The sequence below is a fragment of the Botrytis cinerea genome, chromosome 7 (genome assembly GCF_000143535.2).
Source record: "Botrytis cinerea B05.10 chromosome 7, complete sequence".
Lineage (NCBI taxonomy): Eukaryota > Fungi > Ascomycota > Leotiomycetes > Helotiales > Sclerotiniaceae > Botrytis > Botrytis cinerea.
The window spans coordinates 2,362,482-2,385,248 of NC_037316.1; the positions used below are offsets into that span (position 1 = coordinate 2,362,482).

General features: G+C 42.9%; 6 protein-coding genes across 8 annotated transcripts; 2 read left to right on the plus strand and 4 right to left on the minus strand.

Annotated features, from left to right (window-relative positions):
• Positions 1-573: 573 nt before the first annotated feature.
• Positions 574-1,617, minus strand: BCIN_07g06410 (hypothetical protein). The gene has a single exon (XM_001547695.2). It carries the CDS (start codon positions 1,565-1,567, stop codon positions 1,112-1,114), a length of 456 nt encoding a protein of 151 aa, XP_001547745.1. The 5' UTR covers positions 1,568-1,617; the 3' UTR covers positions 574-1,111.
• A 946-nt stretch (positions 1,618-2,563) lies between these two features.
• On the minus strand, positions 2,564-3,331 carry BCIN_07g06420 (hypothetical protein). Its single transcript, XM_001547693.2, has 2 exons — positions 3,137-3,331; positions 2,564-3,060 (listed from the first exon to the last, which is right to left on the minus strand). The coding sequence occupies exons 1-2, from the start codon at positions 3,178-3,180 to the stop codon at positions 2,886-2,888; spliced, it is 219 nt and encodes a 72-aa protein (XP_001547743.2). The 5' UTR covers positions 3,181-3,331; the 3' UTR covers positions 2,564-2,885.
• An 85-nt stretch (positions 3,332-3,416) lies between these two features.
• On the plus strand, positions 3,417-5,843 carry BCIN_07g06430 (hypothetical protein). The gene has a single exon (XM_024694233.1). The coding sequence runs from the start codon at positions 3,588-3,590 to the stop codon at positions 4,815-4,817; it is 1,230 nt and encodes a 409-aa protein (XP_024550022.1). The 5' UTR covers positions 3,417-3,587; the 3' UTR covers positions 4,818-5,843.
• Positions 5,844-7,066: 1,223 nt separating this feature from the next.
• Positions 7,067-9,621, minus strand: BCIN_07g06440 (hypothetical protein). Of its 3 annotated transcripts, none has more exons than XM_024694236.1 (4): positions 9,582-9,621; positions 9,050-9,300; positions 8,608-8,973; positions 7,067-8,547 (listed from the first exon to the last, which is right to left on the minus strand). In XM_024694236.1, the coding sequence occupies exons 2-4, from the start codon at positions 9,117-9,119 to the stop codon at positions 7,346-7,348; spliced, it is 1,638 nt and encodes a 545-aa protein (XP_024550025.1). In that variant the 5' UTR covers positions 9,120-9,300; positions 9,582-9,621; the 3' UTR covers positions 7,067-7,345. The 3 variants fall into 3 exon arrangements, with proteins under 3 accessions (XP_024550025.1, XP_024550023.1, XP_024550024.1); XM_024694235.1 differs by having other exon boundaries at positions 9,517-9,621; XM_024694234.1 differs by having other exon boundaries at positions 9,050-9,621.
• A 4,639-nt stretch (positions 9,622-14,260) lies between these two features.
• Positions 14,261-17,687, minus strand: BCIN_07g06450 (hypothetical protein). The gene is made up of 5 exons (XM_024694237.1): positions 16,996-17,687; positions 16,235-16,931; positions 15,795-16,183; positions 15,521-15,718; positions 14,261-15,450 (listed from the first exon to the last, which is right to left on the minus strand). Exons 1-5 carry the CDS (start codon positions 17,224-17,226, stop codon positions 15,145-15,147), a joined length of 1,821 nt encoding a protein of 606 aa, XP_024550026.1. The 5' UTR covers positions 17,227-17,687; the 3' UTR covers positions 14,261-15,144.
• Positions 17,688-19,280: 1,593 nt separating this feature from the next.
• Positions 19,281-22,639, plus strand: BCIN_07g06460 (hypothetical protein; the record flags this gene model as incomplete). The annotated part of the gene is made up of 2 exons (XM_024694238.1): positions 19,281-19,380; positions 19,432-22,639. 2 exons carry the CDS (start codon positions 19,281-19,283, stop codon positions 22,515-22,517), a joined length of 3,186 nt encoding a protein of 1,061 aa, XP_024550027.1. The 3' UTR covers positions 22,518-22,639.
• Between the last annotated feature and the right edge of the window lie 128 nt (positions 22,640-22,767).

A 22,767-nucleotide genomic window follows, 5' to 3' on the forward strand; every position in this document is an offset into this window, starting at 1 on the left:
GTAATAAAGTGGTTGCAGTTGCGGTTATGGTTGTCGCTGATGAAGATACGATGATAGATTCAAAGAAGAAGTCGGTGGGTTGTCCATTGAACCACCAAAACAGTACGGCAGATGGTGATCGCAGGTCTCAGAGTCTGAAATGCTCTTCCGATTTCCTCTATTAGGTCCATAATTGACGTGTATCGGGATAAAAGCGTTGCTTTGAGCAGATATAGTGCCGATTACCCCAGAGAGCGGAGCAAATCTCAACCTCTGCAACCAGAACTGAATTCTTGTATCGGCATAGCTGACCAGGGGAGGGCCCACGCCAGTGCCATTGGGCCACCTAATTTGAATATTAGAAAATGTAAAAGAAAAAAATCACCAAAAAAAAAGCTTGTATTATATCAGGAGATAAAAGTTTACCGACTCCTCCACGACCTTGTTCTTGCCAGAACCGATTTAAGGCCTACTTCTCTTTTGTTTCTATCGTCCGAGCCGGTTGGCTTGGAAGACTGGATTGGGATTGATTGTCGTTTTCGTGAATGGGTTCCCTTCACATAACACGCTCCAAGTTGGATATTCACAACAAGATATACTCCTGGCCATATTCCGTTTTCCAGAACGTGAGCAGATGATTCAGTATTGGACATATGATAAGGTAACACCACTAGGAAATTGCTCAGATGCCATTGTGCTAGGTAATAATTTTGTTCGATTCGAGAAGAGAAGTTGCTTCTAAAATCAAGTGTTTAGTGCCACTGTGATACTTGTACATTGCCCCTATCTCATCATCAGCGGATATCAGAAGAATGGAGGGTATTCCATATGTAATTCCAGTTGACAGTATGCGCTTCAGATTCCGCTGCCCAATATCTATCTTCCTCGCGTCTGCGGTGTCCAAAAGACTCTCCAGATGTTTGTGACTTCATGGCTCGATCCACTTGTAATAAAAACACAACCACCCCAATAAGATCCGTCTATCCCCATCAATACAACACAAATTGACAGATCCGCAGAAAAACTATTCCCGAAACGGCTGCGTTTGATTTTGATATTTCCAAACCTCATAAATCCTGCGTTGGCAACCGTGAATAATGGTGGATGAGCAGATTTGATTGCATTGTGCGGTTTAAGTACTGTGGGGATCCAATCCTCGCTTCTTGTTTTCCTCATCTATGGTGACAATTCCGTCTTTCGCTTGACCCTTCTCTCGCTCGCTTTTCTCTTCCTTCTCCCTCTCCTTCATCCCGGCAAACGCCTTCAATACGCCCCCTATGTTCCATCTAATAGTGCAGCTTGGGCTATTCTTGCGTGTCTGACTCTCGATCCATTCGGTCTCGATACCATGCTTCTTGAGTAGAAGACCCATGTCTTCGAAGGCTTGCTCGAGTTCCTTTGGTTCAACCCTGACTTCAATATATCCTTGGTCTACCTGTTCGCCGAGGTATTTTTTGAGTCGCCATGTGGAGAGGCTCATGCCTAACAATAGACCTGATGCAACGGGTGTCATTGCTACAAAGTAACGGATGGGGTCATTTTTAAAACGCTGGGCAAAGCGTTGGAGGTGGGTTCCGAGTGGTGGCATAATGGGCTGGGAGCTTTTTTTGATTGATTGATTGTTGGATGGAAAATTACTGCGAGTATTGAAGATATTTCTAGAGGGTATTTTTTTTATTAATAATATGTGTCTCGAAGAGATGAATGGAACTAAAATTACCCAAGTTATGTGGTCATATCATCGTCATTGAAAATAGTTTCCGTACTAAATTATTGTACTAGCTACGGCCTACCAAACGATTTCACCCGATATTGTATAGTATTGAACAGTCCAAACGGATTTGCGAGTACATTATTGTTTTCAACTTTGAAATAACCGTGTGGAATTGTACCTCATATGCTAGTTTTTGGAAGTGGAAAATATAACAAGAGTCTTTGAATCTGGAAATTTCTTTTACTTTTGCGTAGTGCTTCCAACACGCACACCTGTTGAAAAAAAAAAGTCCTCAAAGGGTGTGAATATCAGATTCTACCAATTTCCGTGGTATCGTATTCCATTGACTGGATGTTTGATACACAGTTTCATGTAGAAATAGTGCAAAAACAAGGAATTCGCATATACTGTACACAGAGTTCCTACACAGGCCAGAAAAGCTATGGCAGAATGAAGAAACTAGTGGACAGGCTCCATTTTGTTTATAAAAAACAAGACGGTTCGGTGCAACCACAGTGAGATAGCTAGCTGTCTTATCTCTCTATATCTCCAATCATTTGGAAGTTTCTGATGCAAATATATACTATAAACTGGCAGTGGGGTCATAAGATGCGGAAATGTAGCGGATGGTAATTTGTCGAGCTGTCGAGTTGTCGAGGGCAGCAATATCGATAGAAATCCATCACGTAACTTCTTTCTGCAAAATGAAAAGAAAAGAGTTGACCTTAAGAAGTCTGACGGAAGTGTCTCCTCTTCACGGCCCTCAAATCAAACTCGAAAAGAGCCCTCTGATAGACAACGATGGAAAGTGTAGAGGAAATCTTAAGGCAAGACTCCCCCAAAAGAAATCTCAAACAGATAATGCGGATATATCCGAGGTATGCAAATGGCTTCCAATTATTTTACCGGTCACTACCCGGAGGAAATAGAGTATCGTTGTTCAGGTGCCGACCCACAGCTTTTCTTGGAACCCCTCCTCCAGTTTCCTGGTTCCCCGGTTGTCCAGTATCTACAGCCTGACCCTCAGTATGTGCAATTACGGTCCGCTCCAGAGCTGGCCATAGTTCCTCTCAGGTCTGCATAGACACACACCTCTTAAGCTCTAATCGTTGTCTTAACCCGATTCGTCTCTGTCTGCTGCGCCGTGCCACTGTTTACTTGGTCTGCAAAACATCCACCCATCACAACCATTTCAGTTCTCTTTCTCAACAATCGTAAACTTAGGCATCTTTGCTTTATCCTGCTCAGTAGGTTCAAAGCCAAGCTTCTTCTCTGCCGTATCAGACAAATAGAGACCAATTGTACCCCAAGCTATGAAGCTTGCGCCTATCATTGCCCGAGTGCGCGGAGGGAGTGCGCGGAAGGATCTGTTTGTTGGAGCAGGATTAGTTGAGACCAAAAATGGGAATCAGGCATGAGATGAGAGACAGGGAGGAGACGTACGATAACAACGACATCTTTGAAGGGGAAACGAGATTATTTGCCATAACGGACGAGTGTAGGAATTGTGGTTATTGATATTAAAAATAGATATTCTCGGGTAATTCCGAGACACTTCGGATGCAGAAATTGGCCGACATCCCGATGATGGTAGGGGTATTCAATGTTGTGCCAGACTAATATTATCAAAAGGCGTCCTGTACGAGTGCTTGCGTCGGCGCCCCGCAAATCCAGATTGTGGTGGTTACCTGGGCACGTGCTCGGCGCTGAAAATCATATATTTGATTGTCTCAGTATTATATCATGATCTGCCTCTACAAAAGATTTGTTGCGAGTCTCGGGTTACAAGTGTCAGCTGATGTGAAGCAAAATATTTGATTAAGTAACCCCCTACCTTATTCATCATCCCTCGAGAAGCCTTCATCGAAAGTTCTTACCACCTCCAGTCGCACCAATGGCATATACCAACCCCCCTCCAACTCCCTCCTCGCATCTCTTGTCACTACCTGTCGAGCTCTTGAGATTTGTAATCCTTTATATGGACTTACCCGCCATCAAGTCCACCCGTTTGACTTGCAAGTTGCTGTCCCTTCTCAGTACACCATACCTCATCCCTCCCAAGTTCCATGGCTTCGCCCATCGTCCCGATTTCAATCGTCTTCTCCAACTATGCCGTCATCCAACCTTTTCCTCTTGTATTCAATCTATCGAGCTCAATCTTGGCGACATCGATGAATTTCATGCAAGGCATAATGCATATATCTTCAGTCCCGAAACTCGTGCCGAACTAGCTGAAGAAGCTTGGTTTCGATATTCAAGTCTCAAGTTCCTGAGAGACGAACACAGCTCTCGAACGTGTGATCCAGATATACTTTCTGAAGTCTTCCGTTCTCTGCCTAATTTATCAGCCTTGTCTGTGTCTATGGTCAATTTCCCCTTACCCTATGAACCGGCACTCTCTCTACTAGCATCGGTTTGGAGAGTTCCTTCGACGAGATTGCTGCACAGAGACTTGACCAAGGAGCGTTTTACCACCATTCTATTTTCACTACTTCACAGTGTTGAGGCTCTGAAGCTCAGAAAACTGTCTCATGATTGCTTACCATTCGAGTTTTTCGCGCAGAACAAGGTTCTATTCGAGTCTATAACACCTATTTTTAGCAATCTCACAGATTTACGCTTGGCTCTGGATTATAGCGGTATACCTGATGACTTTAACTCCGAAGAAGCATTTGCAAACATCGCTATATGTTTGAAGGCTGCTACGAATTTGGAGAATTTCTATGGGTGCTTTCAATCAAGGCGTAAGATTAATATTACACCACTGCTTGAGGATCTTGTGTCAAAATCCGACAAACAGAAACATTTTTTACCTCGCCTTCGAAGCCTACATATAGAAGGCGTGTCAAGTAGATTCCTTGCCCTAGAAAGCTTTCTTATATCGTTATCGTCTACTCTCGAAGTAATAGAGTTTGGAGGGGATGGATGCCATGAGCCCAATCAATTGTCTAACGGAGGGGTACATTTACTGGATGGGAAGTTTCGAAGGTTGTTTGAGAATGTGGAGAAAGCTATTGGAGGCCCATTGGCGAGATTTGTTGTTAGGGGCGACTTAGTGGAAGTCGAGGGTGGGGGTTCTTGGTTCCTCAACAGGGAAGTTGGATGGCATGGGGCTATGGATTGAGATAGGATTGGGGAGTCAATAAGAAAGTGCAAGATTAGCAATTGCTTTAGTACTCACGAACTTCGCCGTTACGTACCCAGAAGCGGTCTCGGAAAACACCAGCCCGAAGAGACTACATAATGCTTCATGCACTGCCAATGCTAGGACACGGCTCTCAGTTGACAATCCTCTGTGGTTTGGTTCGTCTTTTCCTGCTTCCGCGCCCACTACAGATGAGGACCTAAAGACTTCGACACGGTTAGCCAAATCACCCATGCTTATGGTACATCTCTGACTTCTATCATCGGATGTGTTATGGATGTTATAAAATCTGTGCGTAGATTACACATCTAGTTATCGTCACTGATGTGTGGGAAGGGAATGCGTGAGTTGGGGGAAAAGGGGATATTTAAAGAGGAAATTTTCTATCGGATACCACTATTTCGCGTTGCCATTGTGGATATAAGTTACATCATCAAATCGTCGCCGAATCCTTGGCCCTGAGTGCCGTCGCGCCAATATGAGCATGAGAATGAGCAATCAAAAGACATGGCGTTATTTGTTTTGGCGTCACCTCTTCTTTAATGAAGTGGTGATACTTTGATCGAGGCACCGAGATTGACTCAATAATTGAGGGTAGCCAAAATGGATACTGTCAGCTCGAGTAATACCTCATCCAGAAATACTTTTTAAAAGCTGATATTCTAGACTTGTTGGTTTGTGTTGTAGTGGATAAGATTTTTATGTTATTTTCCCAGTCTGATTTGGCAAAGTATAGAAGTAATGTTCTAGAAGTTTCATATAAAAGTAGAGGTTGGAAATCAAGGTTATGTATTTATAGATATGCTTCAATATAGAGACTTTAAGATGTATGCGCGCGAATTTGATTCTAATTCGCATAGCACTCTACATCAGGGGCTTTTGAACCCAAACCACACACTGTATATTCTATAGGTAGAGCACGAGGGAAAAATAGTAGTAGTGCGAAGAAAGTGTCAATCCCATCTATCTTTCGATCCAAGGTCAATTAGCAAAGAATGCACTACAGCCTTCCTGTTGCCAACCCAAACGATTCAGAAGATGAGAAGATATCGAAGCAGCACACATTCCTCTTCAACTAACGTCAACTTCCTGGTAAAAACAGCCTCCGGGAGGCATTCAGTGGGTTTCTAGTACCTATTACCTATATTCCGATTGATATCTTTCCCTTCTCTAATCTCCGTCTTGGGGGCTTCCATGGTATCGATGTAGAATTTCTGCTTGGTGATATCAAGATGAGTGAGAGCTTTAGGTTTTATCATGTCCATTCTAATGTTCAGGTTCATGCTGATTGCGAATTGCTTTACTCTTTGGGATCATGGCATGGCATGACATGGCTATTGAGCTATCTAACTACGTGAACCCCGACCTACGGTCCTCCCATAGCAATTAAAGGTGTAGAGGTAGATAGTAAGTATTCATTCTATCCATTCACTCTCTTTCTTTCTTTCTTTCTTTCTTTCTTCCATTTCCCAAGCGCATTATTCTATTTTTCTTTAATCTGCAAAATGTAAATGTTCCTTCTCACATGTTTTGTTACCTATTACCTCTCATCCCCACCCTGCCCCCCCGCATGTTATCTCCCATCAATTGCCCCCCTTCCCTTCCGTATCTTCGAATCCGTACTAGATATTCTCCTTCATAATAATAATAATAATAATATCAAAATAGACACCCCATCCCATCCCATCCCATCTCATCACCCAATGCCAGAAACCACAATAACCCAAAACCAATACCTACCCAATCACGCAACATCTAACCGAATGACGTGACAGACGATACTTACTCCACCACACACCACACACCTCCCCATACTCCACACCCACATTCATACTCACAATCCTCTCCCCATCCCTCCCCATCAATCAAACCATCAATCAAACCATCAATCAATCCCTCTAACCTAAATTCCAAAAAGCTTATTTGAACCTCATCCTCAAGCTCGTCTCGTATCCAGTTCCATGCGCGCATGGCAAGCTATCCCAAACCTAAACTACTGCATCGGAGTCGGAGTCGGAATCGAGATTCGGGGAATATTCGCTCTAAGCCCTATGTATCTACCTAGGTACCTAGTAGGTATCATGCATTACTTACATACATACGTACATCACAGATGCATATTTATACATATACATCCCAGGGGCCAGCTACATAGAGGTATATTATCTCAACATCACAAATATGAATTCTAACATCTTCCCCCTTTAAAACATAATAGCAAAGACACTTATTTCATAAAACATTTTAAATTTTTATCTTCATAATCTATTCACCATGCATCTTTTCTTTTCCTATACTTTCTAATCCAATCCAATTGACCCGCTCACCAGTCCAAAAACGCCAGCCCAGTGCCGCTAAACGCTATCATATACAAACACCATTACGCCCTCAATTTCTAGAGATTTTCTAGCCCTCAAATGCAACGCCACCCATGCATAATTTTTTCGTTGATCTTTTTCGTACATTCATTTTCCTTACCGTTTTCCCCTCTCCATTACCATCATCCCCTACTCATCCCGGACTGACTCCGAATCTGAATTATTCTCCGATGAGGAAGTCGAATCCACCTCAATCACCGTAATTGCGGACACCATCTTGTTTTTACTATCTCTTCTCCTCACGCTAATCCATTCATCCCCCTCTCCCTCACCCCCCTCATCCCTTCTCGTCCTATGAACCATAAAACATTGAGCCGCTCCCACCATTGCCACGAGCGCACTTCCAAGCCAAGCCAGCGCTGTGAAATTTGTCTTACTACCAAGCGCATACAAATATCCCGCAACAGGTGGAGCTACAGTCCTACAAGCTGCACCTGCCGATGCTGCAAGCCCATTAACTTTTCCGAGAACATTTGGAGAGGGCGTGGCTTCTTTGATGAGGATGAGAAGAACGGGGTATATTAGTATCGAAAGGAGGTTGCGGACGAATAACGTAGTGTAAAGACCAGCATAGAGATATGAAGCGGGAAGATAGACGAGGATAGGTACCATAAGATACGCAATTGGATGTAGCACGCTGACTACAATGAAGAGTTTATAAGTACCGAGAAATTCCGCAGCCCAAGGAAATATGAACGCTTGAACAAACAGTGCAATAATGCCATTAATAGACATAATTACACCAACTTGTTGAACAGATAGACCAAGACCTCCAGGCATCATAAATTCGCTAGTCATGATGGATATGCTTTCCCTAGGACCTTTTGTATCCTCGAGGAAAATTGGAAGTAAATGATCATATGTCATGGAATGATATGTGAATATTCCCAGTGCGATAATTAAAGCCACAACATTTTTGTTGAAAATCTGGGGAGGGGCAAATTTAGTGGGTGTGTTTCGCCACTCACTGTCGTCGCTGCCCTCAAAAGTCCCGTAGGTTTCGGCGCGTAAGTCGACTGCAGGTATTTTAATAGCATCGGCAGTGGCCATCAATGGGGTTTCCTCGGAATGGTATGTATCATCTGGTAGAGAAACCCGGGGTTGCATATCAGGATGTGTCTCTTGAAGGAGGAAGTATCCCGCTAGAATACTGATGAATAGCAGACCAGCACACATCAAATTTGGGAGCAGATATGGGAAGGTGTTGAAAATACCGTCCGGCGAGAAAATGTTTGGAAAGGTCACTGTAGGATCTGCGAATGTGCCACCGATCGCAGGACCGATAATTGTGCCTATACTCCAAACAAATGGCATGACTGAGTATGCTCGAGCTGTAAAGAAGAAATTAGTTCAGGTTCTCCGTGTAATCGCTGAAATATAATCAAACTTACGCTCATGCTCTTTCTTGGTAACCATTTCGCCAACCATAGTCTGAATAACGCCTATATTTCCATTCAAGAAGCCTCCAAGAGCTCTGCCGAGGAGCGCAACCCAAATGTTCGACGCAAATCCAACCATAATCATACTCAACATCGTCCCGCAACATCCTGCTAGTAATACTGGCTTTCGTCCGATTCTATCAGATAATCCTCCCCAGTACATGCCCGTCAAAGATTCCGCCAGCGCAAAGGCTGAGATGAGAAGACCCGCATAGAAAGACGCATCGTCTTCGTTGCCGACTTTGAATTTCTTTACGAGTGCCCACGCGTAGGGGAAGATAGAGGTGAGGGCAATAGGTTCCGCGAGACGGACAATTGCTAGAACGATGTTAATATAGTGTTTCGAATTGATCGTGGGCGTGGCGCAGTCATGGAATGTGGAAATAAAACTTACCAAGGAGAAAAAGTTGAGTGGTAGGAAATTTATCGGGATCCTGTCGAGAATTCCGAATTCCTCGGGGCATTGCTCGTGAGCCAGATGTGAGTTTTCTGGCTCTCGATGTCGATAACAGATGGAACCTTTAGTATAGAGAGATATTCAATCCCAGAGTTGTAGAAACTTTCCTATCAACGTCCTGAAAGACGACGAGGAAAGAGAGAGAAGATTGGAGGGGTATAGGAAGTACGACGGAATCGGTGAAGATGCTATTAGGATTTTAGGTAATGATAATGTTGATGGAGTTTGCGGAAACGGAAGAGTAGATAGATATCTCAGAGACAGAATTAAATGTTTGAGAGCCAAGTGAAAATGGAGGGGGAAGGAAGTGTTCACTCTATATGTCGGACTACCCATCTGTTTGCGCTCAAGCTTCCGCACTGAGCGTTTTAAGAGCCACATGCAGATAAACAAATTTTCCCTACCTACCTACTTGACCTGGTACCTGGCCGCTGTGCATGCAGAGATGATATATCTCGTTTATCCTTACCTTTTGAATTTATGAGAGCGTATATATTGTGTTGTTTTCCTTGGTTTTTGTGGTGGGGAGGGGGGCAGAAAAGATTGACCTTGTTGTCGTTGCTGATACCAAACCTTTTCGGAGATTTAGCCCGCGGCTCTGCAACATCCAATTTGGATTGGTGTTCTATAGATCGATAAAACAATGAAAAGATCTACTGGAGCAATAAATAGCTCGAAAGTCGGCCGACAATTTCTACCGCTAATGCACATGCATGATAAGGTGTAGCCGACGTGCTAGTGGATATTGCTAGTGGAGATTGCTAGTGTGGAGTAATATGTGTAATATATTAGTTGAATCATACGGAGTAGTCGTATTATTTCATGCAGACAAGGATTCCATCGATTTTAGACTCTCATCTAGACTTATTCGTCTCAATTATTGGATGAATCGAGGTGAACGAAATTAATGAATTGAACGCTTAGTTGACATTGGAACGCTAGAAGGAGGTATTGAAGAGGCTAAGTTGACCGGCACAATAGTCGAGTAGACTATCCAAATGTCATGTTACTCTGTCCGGCACGTTCGACTCTACCTAGGCAGTAAAGAAATACTGGAGTACAGCTTTGACCATGCTCTTGTGATGTGAAAGATATTCGGAAGATGATGATTCGAATCTAGGTGATGAGGGAATTTAGCCCAAGTAAAGTACCTCCTATATACCTACCTACCTATCTACCTATCTACCTAGGTAGTGTTGTCAATCTTCCGCCGATGTCCTACTTTGCCCAAATGTAGCAGCACTGGAGAATGTGCTTCATGTAGTTCATGTATCATGTATGTAACAAAAGATATTCGGAACATGGGGAAGATCAAAGTAAGCCAGCATCCAAGACCCAATCTCATTACCTACTCACGCTACTCTAAACATCGTATACTAAATTTGTATGCGAAAGCACAAGTGAATCATCGAATGAGAACGGTGCGATTAGCTTTTTATTGTCATTTTAGGCACTTGATCATCTCATCCTCTTATCTTCTTTGCTTCCAAATATCTAACATCCACCACCATCCAACCACTACTCGTATATTTACTTTGGGAATGATTTCGACGGTCCTGACAAGTCAATCCATCAATCAAACACACGTCGTCATAATTAACTCACTCAAAAGCATGTTTTCACCCGAGGTTTGAGATGTTGAGGTTGTTTTGAGTGCTCAATGAAAGTATGTATGAAAATACTTTTTTTTTTCTCTCCCTGTCCCACCATTTCTTCCATGTCAAGGCGGGGAGTGAGTTTGTTTACCGAGAACGGTGCACCCCCTGTATAAATTTCAATGGGGCGAATCTAAGACATCCGAAACCGCTTTTGCAGGGACCAAAGTGTGCATTGATACGACGCACAGATCAATTGGCGATACCTTCTTTTGATCTATCATCCAGACACACCTCAAATGTGGCTAAAATCCTTTCTTCATGACATCTTTTTCCTTCTTCGGTCTTAGCATAGAATCTTCCAGATATTCCGACCCGAAACTCTACTCCTCTTAACCAATATCAGTTTTCTCACCGCGACAACTCCACTCAGCAGCTTCTGAATTTCCGAGTCACAATTCTCTCAAGCCATAAAATACTCCAGCTGCCATTTCTTTGACTAACATTTTCTGATGACAATACGGCAATTCTTACCCTGCGAAGTTGTACGAATTTCTACAATTGTTCAGTTCAGCTAGTGGCCAGAGCAATCCATGCATAGCTAATAAAGTAGCCCTTGGTGAGAGCCGTGAGTCGTGATACCGGTGACACCGCACGAATGCATTTCTCACGATACTCCCATGGATGCTTTCATGCAAATGAAGAGATGAATGTTTTCGTCCTACGTTTCCGTCCAAATTCTCCCAACAATGCTAATGGCTGTCTACCAATCGACCAAAATGATTCGACGTTGGCACACACGGTGTGAATCCCACCTATAGGAATGTCTTCCGACGATGTAGCCACTACATGACACGAGAAAATCATGGAACGATATCTGGACAAGATGTCGGTCTACCACTAACGCTGGCGGTGCTCGAGCTTGCTATCATGTTGATGTTTGGTAGCGTCTTTTTTGCCTGTCCCCAAAATATATAAATGCTGCCATGCCGAAACACTTCTCTCGGAAAGTATTGATTGAGAATCGTGAAAAGCTTGGGGAGGTAAACCGAGAGAATGACAGCTCACACTCGCATATTGTTAGTGCTTTGGATGATTCATATGCCGTGCCCCAAGTAAGTGCTAACTTGATTTCTATCATATTTTCTTCAACATCTACTGAGTTCTTGCGATCCTGTCACCTTTTCTTCGCCTCCTCGCACATTCCTCAATCAGCCTGTGTCAACGTTACTGCCATTCTTGCATCTCGACCCTGGGTCGCGACATGTCACTGGATTTTATCTCATTCCGTTGTTGGATATCCCAATATAGTAATGATGCCACTTCATGTTATTCGAACTGTTGTATTTTTTGACATCACGAGGGTTTGGATCGTGACTAGAGCTTGGATCGAGATGATTTAAATGCAAGTATGGCTGCATAATATTTCACGGCATAATGTATGACCAAGGATCTCCTGCATCGCCGTTGCAAAGCTTGAAGTACTCGTAAATCTCAAGCTCGAACGTCGTTTACTCCATCCCAAGAACTCCTTACCATATTTTCAACCAACTGAAAATATGTGTACAGATTAAATGTTCTGCTTGCAGTTCTGCAATCTCGACAAATTTGATGTTTCTTAGGCTGAGTTTTATGCATTCATTCTCACCCTCGTATCTGATGTGTTCAAAGCGATACACAACTTGGGGGATGGTAGTTCATCTTCTCGCATTTCTTTACCTAAGATGGTGGTGCGAAAGTTCTATTGAATCAAAAACTCACCCCACCCACAATATCGCATTCTTCCTTCGTGCTGATAGATTTGGTTGCCACCGGAAATGTCAAATCTGACACTTTTGCAAAATCAATTTTCATCATCACGAGTGTACAGTTCCACTGCCTTATATTTCGCAGTGAGATTATGTGGGGTTATATGCACTGGAGATCTCGGTATTTTGTCAAATCTTTGCGGTGACACAGCTTAGGCGTGCTGATGATAACACTCGGCAAGGTCATTTGATGTGTTACGAAATAGACAGAGGCAGACATTATCAGAGGTGAATCCACGATAAAATCATCTGAAAAGAAAAATAGCGTGTTGGGAGATCATTGGAGAGGATTGGAATGCGACTACATTGGGTGAATGTGATCAATGCTCTATCAGAAGTATCTACAACTAGATCAAATCTTTTCGCAGTGTTGCACTCTCGAGTTATCGTACTCTCCATTCGTATTTGTTAGTTGCAGGATCGCTTACAGTGGTGAAATGGTGAAGATGGAGGAATAGGAGATTTACCTGGCACTGAGTGTATCTGAAAGTCTGAAAAGGGGTGAAACTTCCTGTCGGTGTGGGTATTCCGTTGATTCACAATTTCATTAGTGAATTCAATACTTCAACAGTTGAAGCAACAGTCCTTTAAGTTTTGGCTTGTTAGCGACCCATTAATTACCCACCCTATCTTTCCTTCGTTCTGATCTTCTGATCTTCTCGATTTTACTTTTTTCCCATTCATTCAACATACCGATAATATGTATCACTCCATATTCATGCCCGCTGTGAATACGTCTTCTTGTATTTCTTCGAAAGATGGAACAAATCAAATATACAGGACAACCGGCCCATCTCCACTATCTCTTCAACTTTATCCACCAAAAACGTTTGGACTGTTCATTCAGACAGCTAGTAGGAAGCGAAAAGCGAGAAAATGCAACTGCATGTCTTTACATACTACTTGTCTTGAGAAATTCTACAAGGACAATTTTTGCTGTTTCTATTTTTTTCCTACATAAATTTTTACCTACTCGTAACCATTTTACCCAGTGCTATTTTTTTCTCTTTCCGTTCTGTTCGATTGTTTCTCTCAGATGAGGTACATAGTTATGTTCTTACCCCTTTTAATCCGAACCCCTGAGTGAGAAGGAGGTGGACATGGGTAGAAGTCGTCACTTCAGACCAAAATAAAACGAACCCAAAGAGAAATAACGAAATCTGGAGAATTCGAGGAATACTTTTCATCGTCGACTCTTAAATACCGTATTTTTATTTTTGGCATTCTCGTCGTGGTGAGATCGAAGTGTAAGATGACACATTAAATTATCAATCATTATTTCCATTATGTCTTTGGTATTCTCTTTTCTCTCGCACATTTAATTTACTCCCATTTCAATGTAATCCAGTTTATATTCAATACTCAAACATCTCCAGACCGAGAGTTCGGGTGTTGTTTCACATATATCCAAAACCCAAAATCTAAAATCCATACACGACAAAAACTACGTCACCGACGTCATTTCATTCATCCATCTACATCATCTATCGTCATCATCACCGACGTCATGAAGATATGCGATATGCAACAAAAAATTTTTCTTTTTTTGGAAATGACGTATACATGATACACACGCACACATCTGCGAAGAGAGAGATGTTTGGATGATGAGGAAAGGAAATAAATCACTTTTTGTTTGTTTGTTGTATTTGAGTAATTCGTGTGATAATTAGGAGAATAACCATTCATTCAGTAGATAGGTATTTTTTTTTTTTTATAGAAAAAAGTATTGAAGAAAGTTAAAGTAAGTTGATTGATTATAATTATCAGTATAATATAATATAAGAATATAATATAACGAATAGATGAATGAATAGATGAATGAATGAATGAATGAATGATCGATCCTTGAATTAATTGAATTCTCCAATGCACTCACTCACGAGTGAGTGAGCTTCATATCGAGATGTATAAGAGGTGATTTATCAACACCGGAGACGAAAACATCGTATGTGTGGTTTTGTGATATATACATACCAGCCCATCAACCATCCCGCCACTCCCATTCCCACTCCCACGTCGACATCCACATCCACATTCACACATAATTTATACACAAATTTCTTCCCTCTCTCCCCTCGTCTTTCATACTCCCCCTCATCCAACCCCTAATCCGCAACCAACAAGAAAGATGCGGTTTTCAATCTCCATCCCTCCAGCAACTCCAATCAATCATATCATAAGAGAATCCCATTAATCAATCAATACTCAATACTCAGTAAGTACTCAATCCCCATATTCCCATTCCCTCATTTTGATAGTTATCTCCAAACGCACCAAGCGCACCAATCAATCCCGACCTGAACCTGAACCAACCAGTACCCATAGAATAATAATATAAACACCCAATTCCTAACCCAATAATAACCAATGAATATCATAACTCCATCGCTTATGCTCGCTAATTTTTTCGAAATTATGTGTGTGGTGGTGTTAGTTTGTAAGGTTGACGGATGTTTCGCTTCATCTCGTTTTCATATCATCTCATGATTTTCCGTCATAAGGAATTATTATACTGTTTTGTTCTGTCGTATTATGTATGGTTGCGTTTTGTTGTATATCAAATACACACACACACACACACACACTTTATTATTTTTCGTTCCTCAGTTTCCTCTTCCATTTCCCCTTAAAGCTTGACAGGAAACCTTTTCCTCACCCTCCCTCCAAACTTATAAATAAGCATCGGCGCCGGAATTAACGCCAGTACAATAAACCCTAAAACACTATTTCCCCACCCGTAACCTAATTTTGCATACATAGCCGGTCCTGCAAGTGGTAAAAATGCTCCGAATAACGACCGTGATACTGTTAATGCTGCGATTCCTGACGCAGCGAAGGATGGGAAGCTGTCGATGACGTATGTTTGAATGGGAATGAAGATACCCATCATACCGAAACCGAAGGGGATGAGGCCGATTATGGGAACGATCCACTGGGAGTGTTAGACTCTCCGAAGAAGGATGAAGGGGAGTGAGAAGGTAGGGAGGAGAAGGAGGCCTTACATGAACACCAGCCTGAATGCTCCAACCGTACCAGAAAAAACTAATAGGTATAAAACAAGCAAAAAATATACAAGCCGGTAATCGCATTTCAGGCTCAAAGACCCCATTATTCGCTTTCGTCATGCGGACTACTGTAACGTCCGAGATACGAGCTACTACTATGAGACCAAGAAAGAAACCAAAACCTAGACCAATGTACTAGTTGACAGTTAGATTGGCAGTAAAAGGGAGGATGAAGATTTTGGGGTTGAAAGAGATGAAGAAAAAAACTCACGGCCAATCCACCTAACTCTGGTTGCCAGTGATATTTATCCGTAAAAACCGTCGTAATAGTAGTAAACAATAAATATAAAAGTCCATAAACAACCGCCATATACAAACTCAGAATAAACACAATAGGACTAAAAATTAACATTTTCAGGGGTCGAATCATGGCATTCGCTAGAACCGAAGCGTTTGAATGATGTGCTGAATTGCTTGGATCGTATACGCTGCGGAGATCAGATCGATTGAGTTCTTTGGAGAGACGCGCCACTTTGCGTTTTATGAGGAGACGTGGGTTGGTTTCTACGTTGAGACATTCGATACCGATAGTTATGATAGTTCCGGCAATGAAAAGAATCCAGAATACCCAACGCCAGCCGATTCTTTGGGCTACGAAACCTAGGGCTTGGTTAGATGTGCTTTGATGGGTATCAGGGATGGGGAAAATACCTCCAGCTATTGGACCAATAACAGGACCAAATAAAGGACCCAGACTGAAAAGTGAAGTCGCCAATCCTCTTCTATCCGCATGAAACAAATCCGCAATCATTCCAGCACCGATGGTCAGACAACCCGAACCGCCCAACCCAGCCATAAATCGAAATCCTATCAATGTACTCAAGCTAGGTGCCAATGCGCATCCAATTTGCCATACACAAAATATTATATTACCGCTCGTAAGAACGTATCTTCTCCCATACATCTCAGACAAAGGCGCAAGTATTAATGGTCCAACGACATATCCCAAGACAAAGATACTCACGGTGAAAGAGCTCAATATCAAACTAGAATTATTGAACTCCTTGTCTGCAAATGTTACACCAGGCGCAAACATACTAGAAGCGAGCGGAGATATAAAAGTAATACTAGCCAGTAAACCCGTCAGCATCCACTTCTTCGTCTCCGGAAAGTTCAGAGGCATTTCGGGATCCGTCTGGCTTTCCCATCCTACGATGCCGTTTGCGAGATTGGAGACTGGAATCGGTCGCGGTGGAAGTTTGGCGCGCGGAGTGTGAGATCGATGGGCTATGCGGGAGAGTCTAGAACCGCTTGAGGATTTCGAGTTCGTGCTGGTTTTATCATTCGAGTTGGAGTTTGGATGTGCGCGATGGGAAGATGGTCCGACTTTTATCGATTCGGTGGTTGTCTAAATGAGAAAAGGATGTTAGTGGATATTTCGAAGGTGCGCAATGCGAGTGATTGTTTCGAACCTTTTGTCTTTCGAGATCATCGATGTGACCTTCGTCCATTGTTTTGACTGCTTCATGATTCGAATCTCGGTCGGCGATCGAGGCATTTGCAGAACCTTCAGTTTTCGGCGAATGATTTCTCGAATTATCGGATTGGTATGCGGCCGATTCTGCTTTCGTTCCAATTTCTTGATCCTGACCATGTTCCTCCTCTGCCAATGTTCCTTTCTCGAGATCCTGAGGCAAACTCATTATTGACCTCTTGGAAGGTAGCGCAGATGGGGTTCCAAGTGTAAATCAATTGAAGAGCTTCTAGTAAAGACTCTGCGGGGGCTGGGGAATTATTATCATCGGCAATTATGCATTTAAGGGCTGTATGTATGTACAAAATATCGATGTATGGAAAACGTTGATGAGCGATCAGCGGTATAACGGTTTAAGACAAAAAAGGTGGGATATGGGGAAATCTGATGATCGGTGAAGACTCCGTCCAATCCAACGGATAGAAAATAAAAAGCTGAAAGGGATTAAGGGAGAATATGGGCGAGAATTTGATGCAAAGCGCAAAGTGCAAACAAGAATGAACTGACTATGAAGTAAGAAAAAATACCGCAGCGGATAAGAAATGGGTTTTGTAGACAGGGCTTGTACGCGATCGAGCAATCAATCAATCAATCAATCCATCCATCCATCCATCCTACCTTGAACGAACCGGACATGATGATTTTTTGTGGTGACCACATGCTATGCCTCCTCATTTTCTTTTGGAAGGAAGCTGTCAGTGTTCTTTCCTATTGTCTTGGTATGATTGTTAGGTTGTGGTCGGGTACCCTTAAAGCTGGATTCAATGGATTGCCAAGACTGCTCAATGGAGAAAAGAACCTCAGACCTGTCTTGCCTGCTTTCAAGACTCAGGACTCAGGACTCAGGACGCAAGACTCTCGAGTGATTTGTTATTGTTAAACTCTATGGACGAGACTAGACCCGCGCCTGATTTGGACAGCTTGGACAGCCGGGACTTTGGTCATGATAGAAGGGATGGAATGGGAGCTAAATACGAGATCCCCGGGATAGGGTTATAAGGATGGAGCCCTGTTGATAGAGGAGCAGCGGCAGGGAGCAAGGTCGTGGATTTTTGGACCGAGAGAAAGGGAAAGCGAGTGCAAGCTACCGCGCTGCGAATACAAGAGGCTTGAATTGTATTTATACCCAGGGACACGCACACACACGCATACACACACTCACATTATGTATGCTACGTGTGTTGTGAAGAGATTATGAACACATCTGTTGTCTGTTCTTTATTTTGCGTGCGAACATGTGGTGTGTACATCGCAAAGTCATGAACTACACAGGACAGACGACTAGGTACCTACTCGGTATGGAAATTGAGCCATCAGTCAGCTAAAAAGCCCGACAACAGCCACTCCGCCTTGTCTATCACCCTCGCACTAACCGTGATGGTGTGGTAACCGCCGTCATGGCCAGCAGTAACTTGGTACGACTTAATACCATTTAGGAAGGCTCTCCGTGTTTATGGTCTAAGCACAAAAATGTGCTCGAGTACCGGCATTCTAGATTACATAACCATGTCTTGAAGCTTATCAGCTTAAAGTTCTAGCTCGTCTCGAAGTATCGACTATCAACTGGATCTTCCGATTTCAACTCAAGCTTTTATTGACACAATCAAGTGCCGACTATCTTGACCATACCAATCCGTGCCCAAAGTCTTCGGGAGAAACCATCTAATCTTCTTCAGGACAGAATCAACGATCGACTAACCGATTTCGAAGGCAGGATTTGAGATACTTCAACTATGCTCATGCATCTCAGACCGAGGATATCATCACTGCTTGAATATTTGCCATTGCCACTTGAGTAATTCCTAAACTTCCTCATATAGTATCGCTGGACTTAAATGAGACTTATCATTTGAATCGTTCGCTTTTCACGTTGCTGTGCATTAGTGTTCTTGCCATGTGGGAAGAATACTCGAGAAAATGGCTCGAGAATGGCTGAAAACAATTGTTATGGCCCAAAATCATCAAAGAGAGTCTTTGAAGTGTCGATGAACACTGAAAAGGAATCGAAAATGAAAGAACGTTATGATTCTCGGAGAACAAGGAAACAAGATTTCTCTTTTATCTTCAATCGCATCTACATTCTTAGTTCTATGTGCGCTTGTTCAAGGAATGCTAACACTACTGCTGCGTGTCTAACACACTTTACTTTGAATTAACAAACTTCATCAAGATTATAGTGTAGTGCAAAGTTGCCCTTGTAATCTATATTTTGCTGCCGACATTATGGCAGGAAATTTACCAGACAATTCGCATCAGAGTGCGGTGAGGGGTGGAGTATCAAAGCCATGGGATCCTACAAGTCTGGCAGTTGGAGGAGCTATGTGTAAGTGTCATTCTCGAGTGCAGTCTTGTTTGTTTAAACTGATGAATCCAGTGGCACCTAGAGCACCAGCTCCAAGTTTGACTGGCCCTGTCCATCCGTTGTTCGCACGCAACAGATGGGAAGTCTCTGATGAGGACTACCAGCTCTTGGTGCCCAGTATGCGACTTGCCACGCGGCTTTTAGAAATCGGGATGCCGTATCTAGCAAGTTTTTTGCCATCGAGCATCATCTTTGGCTCGCCACAAAAAGTGTCACACGCTGAACATAGCCATCTTGTCTGTCCGAAGGTAATTACGTTGAAACATACAGTTTTGATCAAGGATCTTCAAGCAGCAGAGTTGGAGCTTGAAGCCATCGCAAGATGTATCAAATGGAGATTGAATGACAGAATGCATGCGACTCGAAATTGGAATGGTATAACAAGAATAGTGGATTACGGAGAAGCAGACTTCCACGAACTCGATGAAAACGAGATCAGGGAATCGGATTTACAAGCTGCTCAGGCAGGCCGGGTACGACGGCCACTAGTTATTGCAATTATGGACTTACTATTAGTACCAATGCGTACCCACCCAATTGATTCCGAAATTCGCCTTAAAGCACAGTTTATGGCAGCAGTTACAATGATCCATGAAATTGGACATGCAATATTCCTCCAAGATTACCGGTCGTTCAACCCGCCTTCTGGTAATGAGCCTTACGTTGAGAAAGACGTCGATAGCGAACTGGGAAGGTCTTTCGTCAGCTGGATTTTTAATGGTTTCCATCCTCAATTCTGCGAATCTTATGATCAAGATGCCAAATTTGGTAGTCTGGGGTGGTCGTTATATTGGCAACCTTTATTCAAAACCAATCAGTTATTTGGCGATGACAAAGAACACAAGCGACCATTATACGAAAAGCTCTATGCAATTCCTGTCAGATATCTCTCAAACACATTTCGGCAGACTTGGTGGGAAGCTAATCAACGTGGGATCCCTCTGCATCGACTTGCTGCGACCTTGAAAAAGAGTTTAAAATTGGATTATAGTGACAAAACGGATGCTGCTATTTCCGTGAAGGCAAATTGGTGGATGGATCCGATTGCAAAACTTCCTAGATGGAAAGGCCACTATAGAATCACACAGTTCTCTTCAGGCCAGCCTGTCCAAGGGCTCATAAAAGATCAAATCGTCGCGCAAATGAAATTAGAAAAGCAGTCCTTTACGTTCACTCTCCATTATGAAATAGATAAAACCTACGATACTGAGCTTGAACGATTGCTAAGAGAACAAACGCCCTGTACATGGAATGATAAGGTCATTGCAGGAAATGACAATAGAACTGTAATTGCTTATAGCATCGAGACGCACGATGATGGAATGCTGGACGAGGATATAGGCTACATTCAAGACGATGATTCCGAAATTGTGACGCAAATCGAAGTTCGCTATCGTCCGACAACAGATTTTCAGCCTAGGTCGACAAAACTCATTCCCCCAATCAAACTAGTGGAAGGGGCACGGAAACAGGTTTGGGCTGAAATAGCTGCCGAAGAAAAAGCAGCAGCCTCCGAGATGTTCGCATCAGGTCCAACGGTCAAGAAGCGCGGAAGCTTGAACAATTATCTTTCAGGGCCGAGCAAGCGCTTGAGAACATTTGTCGAAGCAGACAAGGTGGATGAGAATTCTACACTTGCAGAAAGGATTTTGAAAGCACTTAACGAAGCATCGGCAAATGAGATTGGTCATTGGACAAGAATTCAAGCATGGTATTATTGCTTGCAACATGGCCTTTCGCTGCTCCAATTACCTAAAACTGCCGCTGCACAACAAGCAAAACTCGATAACGGTACGGAAATAGGGAATAAAATTATGCGGAAGATACAGTACCATCTTCTAGAGAAACTTTGGGGAGAGATTCATGACGATGGCTCAAACCCGGAATCGGTTCTTGTAGCAAAGTACATCCTTAACCTGATAGATTTCTTTGTGGATGAAGATGTTGACAATTTGGCTACGAAAATGAAATTTCCCGTGCCAAATACTCCTATTCAGAGGGCGATGATTAGAGCTGAGTGTAAAGGTTACTTCGAAAGAGTAATCAAGGGCGAGGAATTGAAAGAGCCGTCGCCTGCAGTGGGCCTCACTTTAGAGCAGCAATTAGCACCTCTACACAAGCTAGCTCCGGAACCATCCCAATGGTCAGAAGACGATTTAAGATCTTGGTGTCGCCAAAAATCCATTCCACAGTGGGGATCCATCTCTGGCCTAATCACCCGCGTCAATCGTTTCAGAGAGGAAGAAAAGAACGTCAAAGTGGGCATAGCCGGACGAATTAAACCTCCTCCTGGTAGGACTGATCGTACCGGCACAGAAATCTATCGTTTCAGCGCGGTCCTCCGGCACAGTTCTCTTGATGCTCTCAAAAGCTCTCTTTTCATTGCCGGCAATTTCCCTTCAGACACCGAACTCGATCTCTGGGTTAATACAGACCATATCCTTCAGCCCGGTCCCTTGAGTAAACAAATCTCCACCGTTGATTGGAAGCGTCTTGTTCTACGTGCATGGCGTACGGCAACTCCTAAAGAACCAATCAAAATCAGCCGAGAAGAGCGCATTGGAAAAATAAATAGACATAACGAACTTATCGACAGTATACTCCGAAGCGAACAGCGAAAGTCTACAAAAGAACTAACAAATGAAGAAGTGGTAATAGATTATCCGCATCCTGGATCCGTTCTTAACAAAGTCACGGATATTTCCCAACGCGCACTCGCGTTAACTCGTATCCGTAACGCGCCGGGTACAATCTCAGGACAGAATTATAAGAAACACGATCGTGCTCATTTAATCAAGGGGAGACATTTGAATGATATGATTATGGATTTGGAAGATTTGGAGACGAAGGAGAAGGAGCATAAGGAGAAGAAAACGGGGATTGGTGATATGGAACAGAGGGAATCGAGAAAGTGGAAGGAGCTGAGCGAAAAAGAGGCTAGGAGAATCACAAATATGAAGTTGGTGGAGAAGAGGTTTACGAAGCAATGGGGTGCAGGTGAGAGGTTGGGGGTGGGCGAGGAAGAGGTGCCTGAGGAGGTCAAGGGGTGGAAGGGAGAGGAAGTAGAGGAAGATGATTGGCAGGAGGACTATGTGTAAGAGAGTTTGCGGATATGCTATTTGCCTATTTATCATATTGCTTGTTATGTTTCTATACTTCTCCTTTTCCTGATCATGTAACAAACGAGATAGAAGAATATAGTATGATATTTCGTTACCCATTCATTTGCATTTGTGTTTCCCAGGCTTTAAGACGTGGTCTCTAGTATTTCATTTTAAATGTGAGCAATTCGCACTAGATATTGATATTTTATATCATCTCATTATCGACTTTCTTCTTGACTTCCAG

Excerpts from the sequence above, each read along its gene's own strand:
- BCIN_07g06410 (XM_001547695.2), bottom strand. The coding sequence starts at position 1,567 with ATGCCACCACTCGGAACCCACCTCCAACGCTTTGCCCAGCGTTTTAAA.
- BCIN_07g06420 (XM_001547693.2), bottom strand. The coding sequence starts at position 3,180 with ATGGCAAATAATCTCGTTTCCCCTTCAAAGATGTCGTTGTTATC. Across the intron at positions 3,061-3,136 it reads TCAAAGATGTCGTTGTTATC|ATCCTTCCGCGCACTCCCTC; the intron begins GTACGTCTCCTC and ends TCCAACAAACAG.
- BCIN_07g06430 (XM_024694233.1), top strand. The coding sequence starts at position 3,588 with ATGGCATATACCAACCCCCCTCCAACTCCCTCCTCGCATCTCTTGTCA.
- BCIN_07g06440 (XM_024694236.1), bottom strand. The coding sequence starts at position 9,119 with ATGCCCCGAGGAATTCGGAATTCTCGACAGGATCCCGATAAATTTCCT. Across the intron at positions 8,974-9,049 it reads CACTCAACTTTTTCTCCTTG|CAATTGTCCGTCTCGCGGAA; the intron begins GTAAGTTTTATT and ends ACATCGTTCTAG. Across the intron at positions 8,548-8,607 it reads TACCAAGAAAGAGCATGAGC|CTCGAGCATACTCAGTCATG; the intron begins GTAAGTTTGATT and ends TCTTCTTTACAG.
- BCIN_07g06450 (XM_024694237.1), bottom strand. The coding sequence starts at position 17,226 with ATGAGTTTGCCTCAGGATCTCGAGAAAGGAACATTGGCAGAGGAGGAA. Across the intron at positions 16,184-16,234 it reads TATTGGTCCAATAGCTGGAG|GTTTCGTAGCCCAAAGAATC; the intron begins GTATTTTCCCCA and ends ACCAAGCCCTAG. Across the intron at positions 15,719-15,794 it reads CAGAGTTAGGTGGATTGGCC|TACATTGGTCTAGGTTTTGG; the intron begins GTGAGTTTTTTT and ends ACTGTCAACTAG.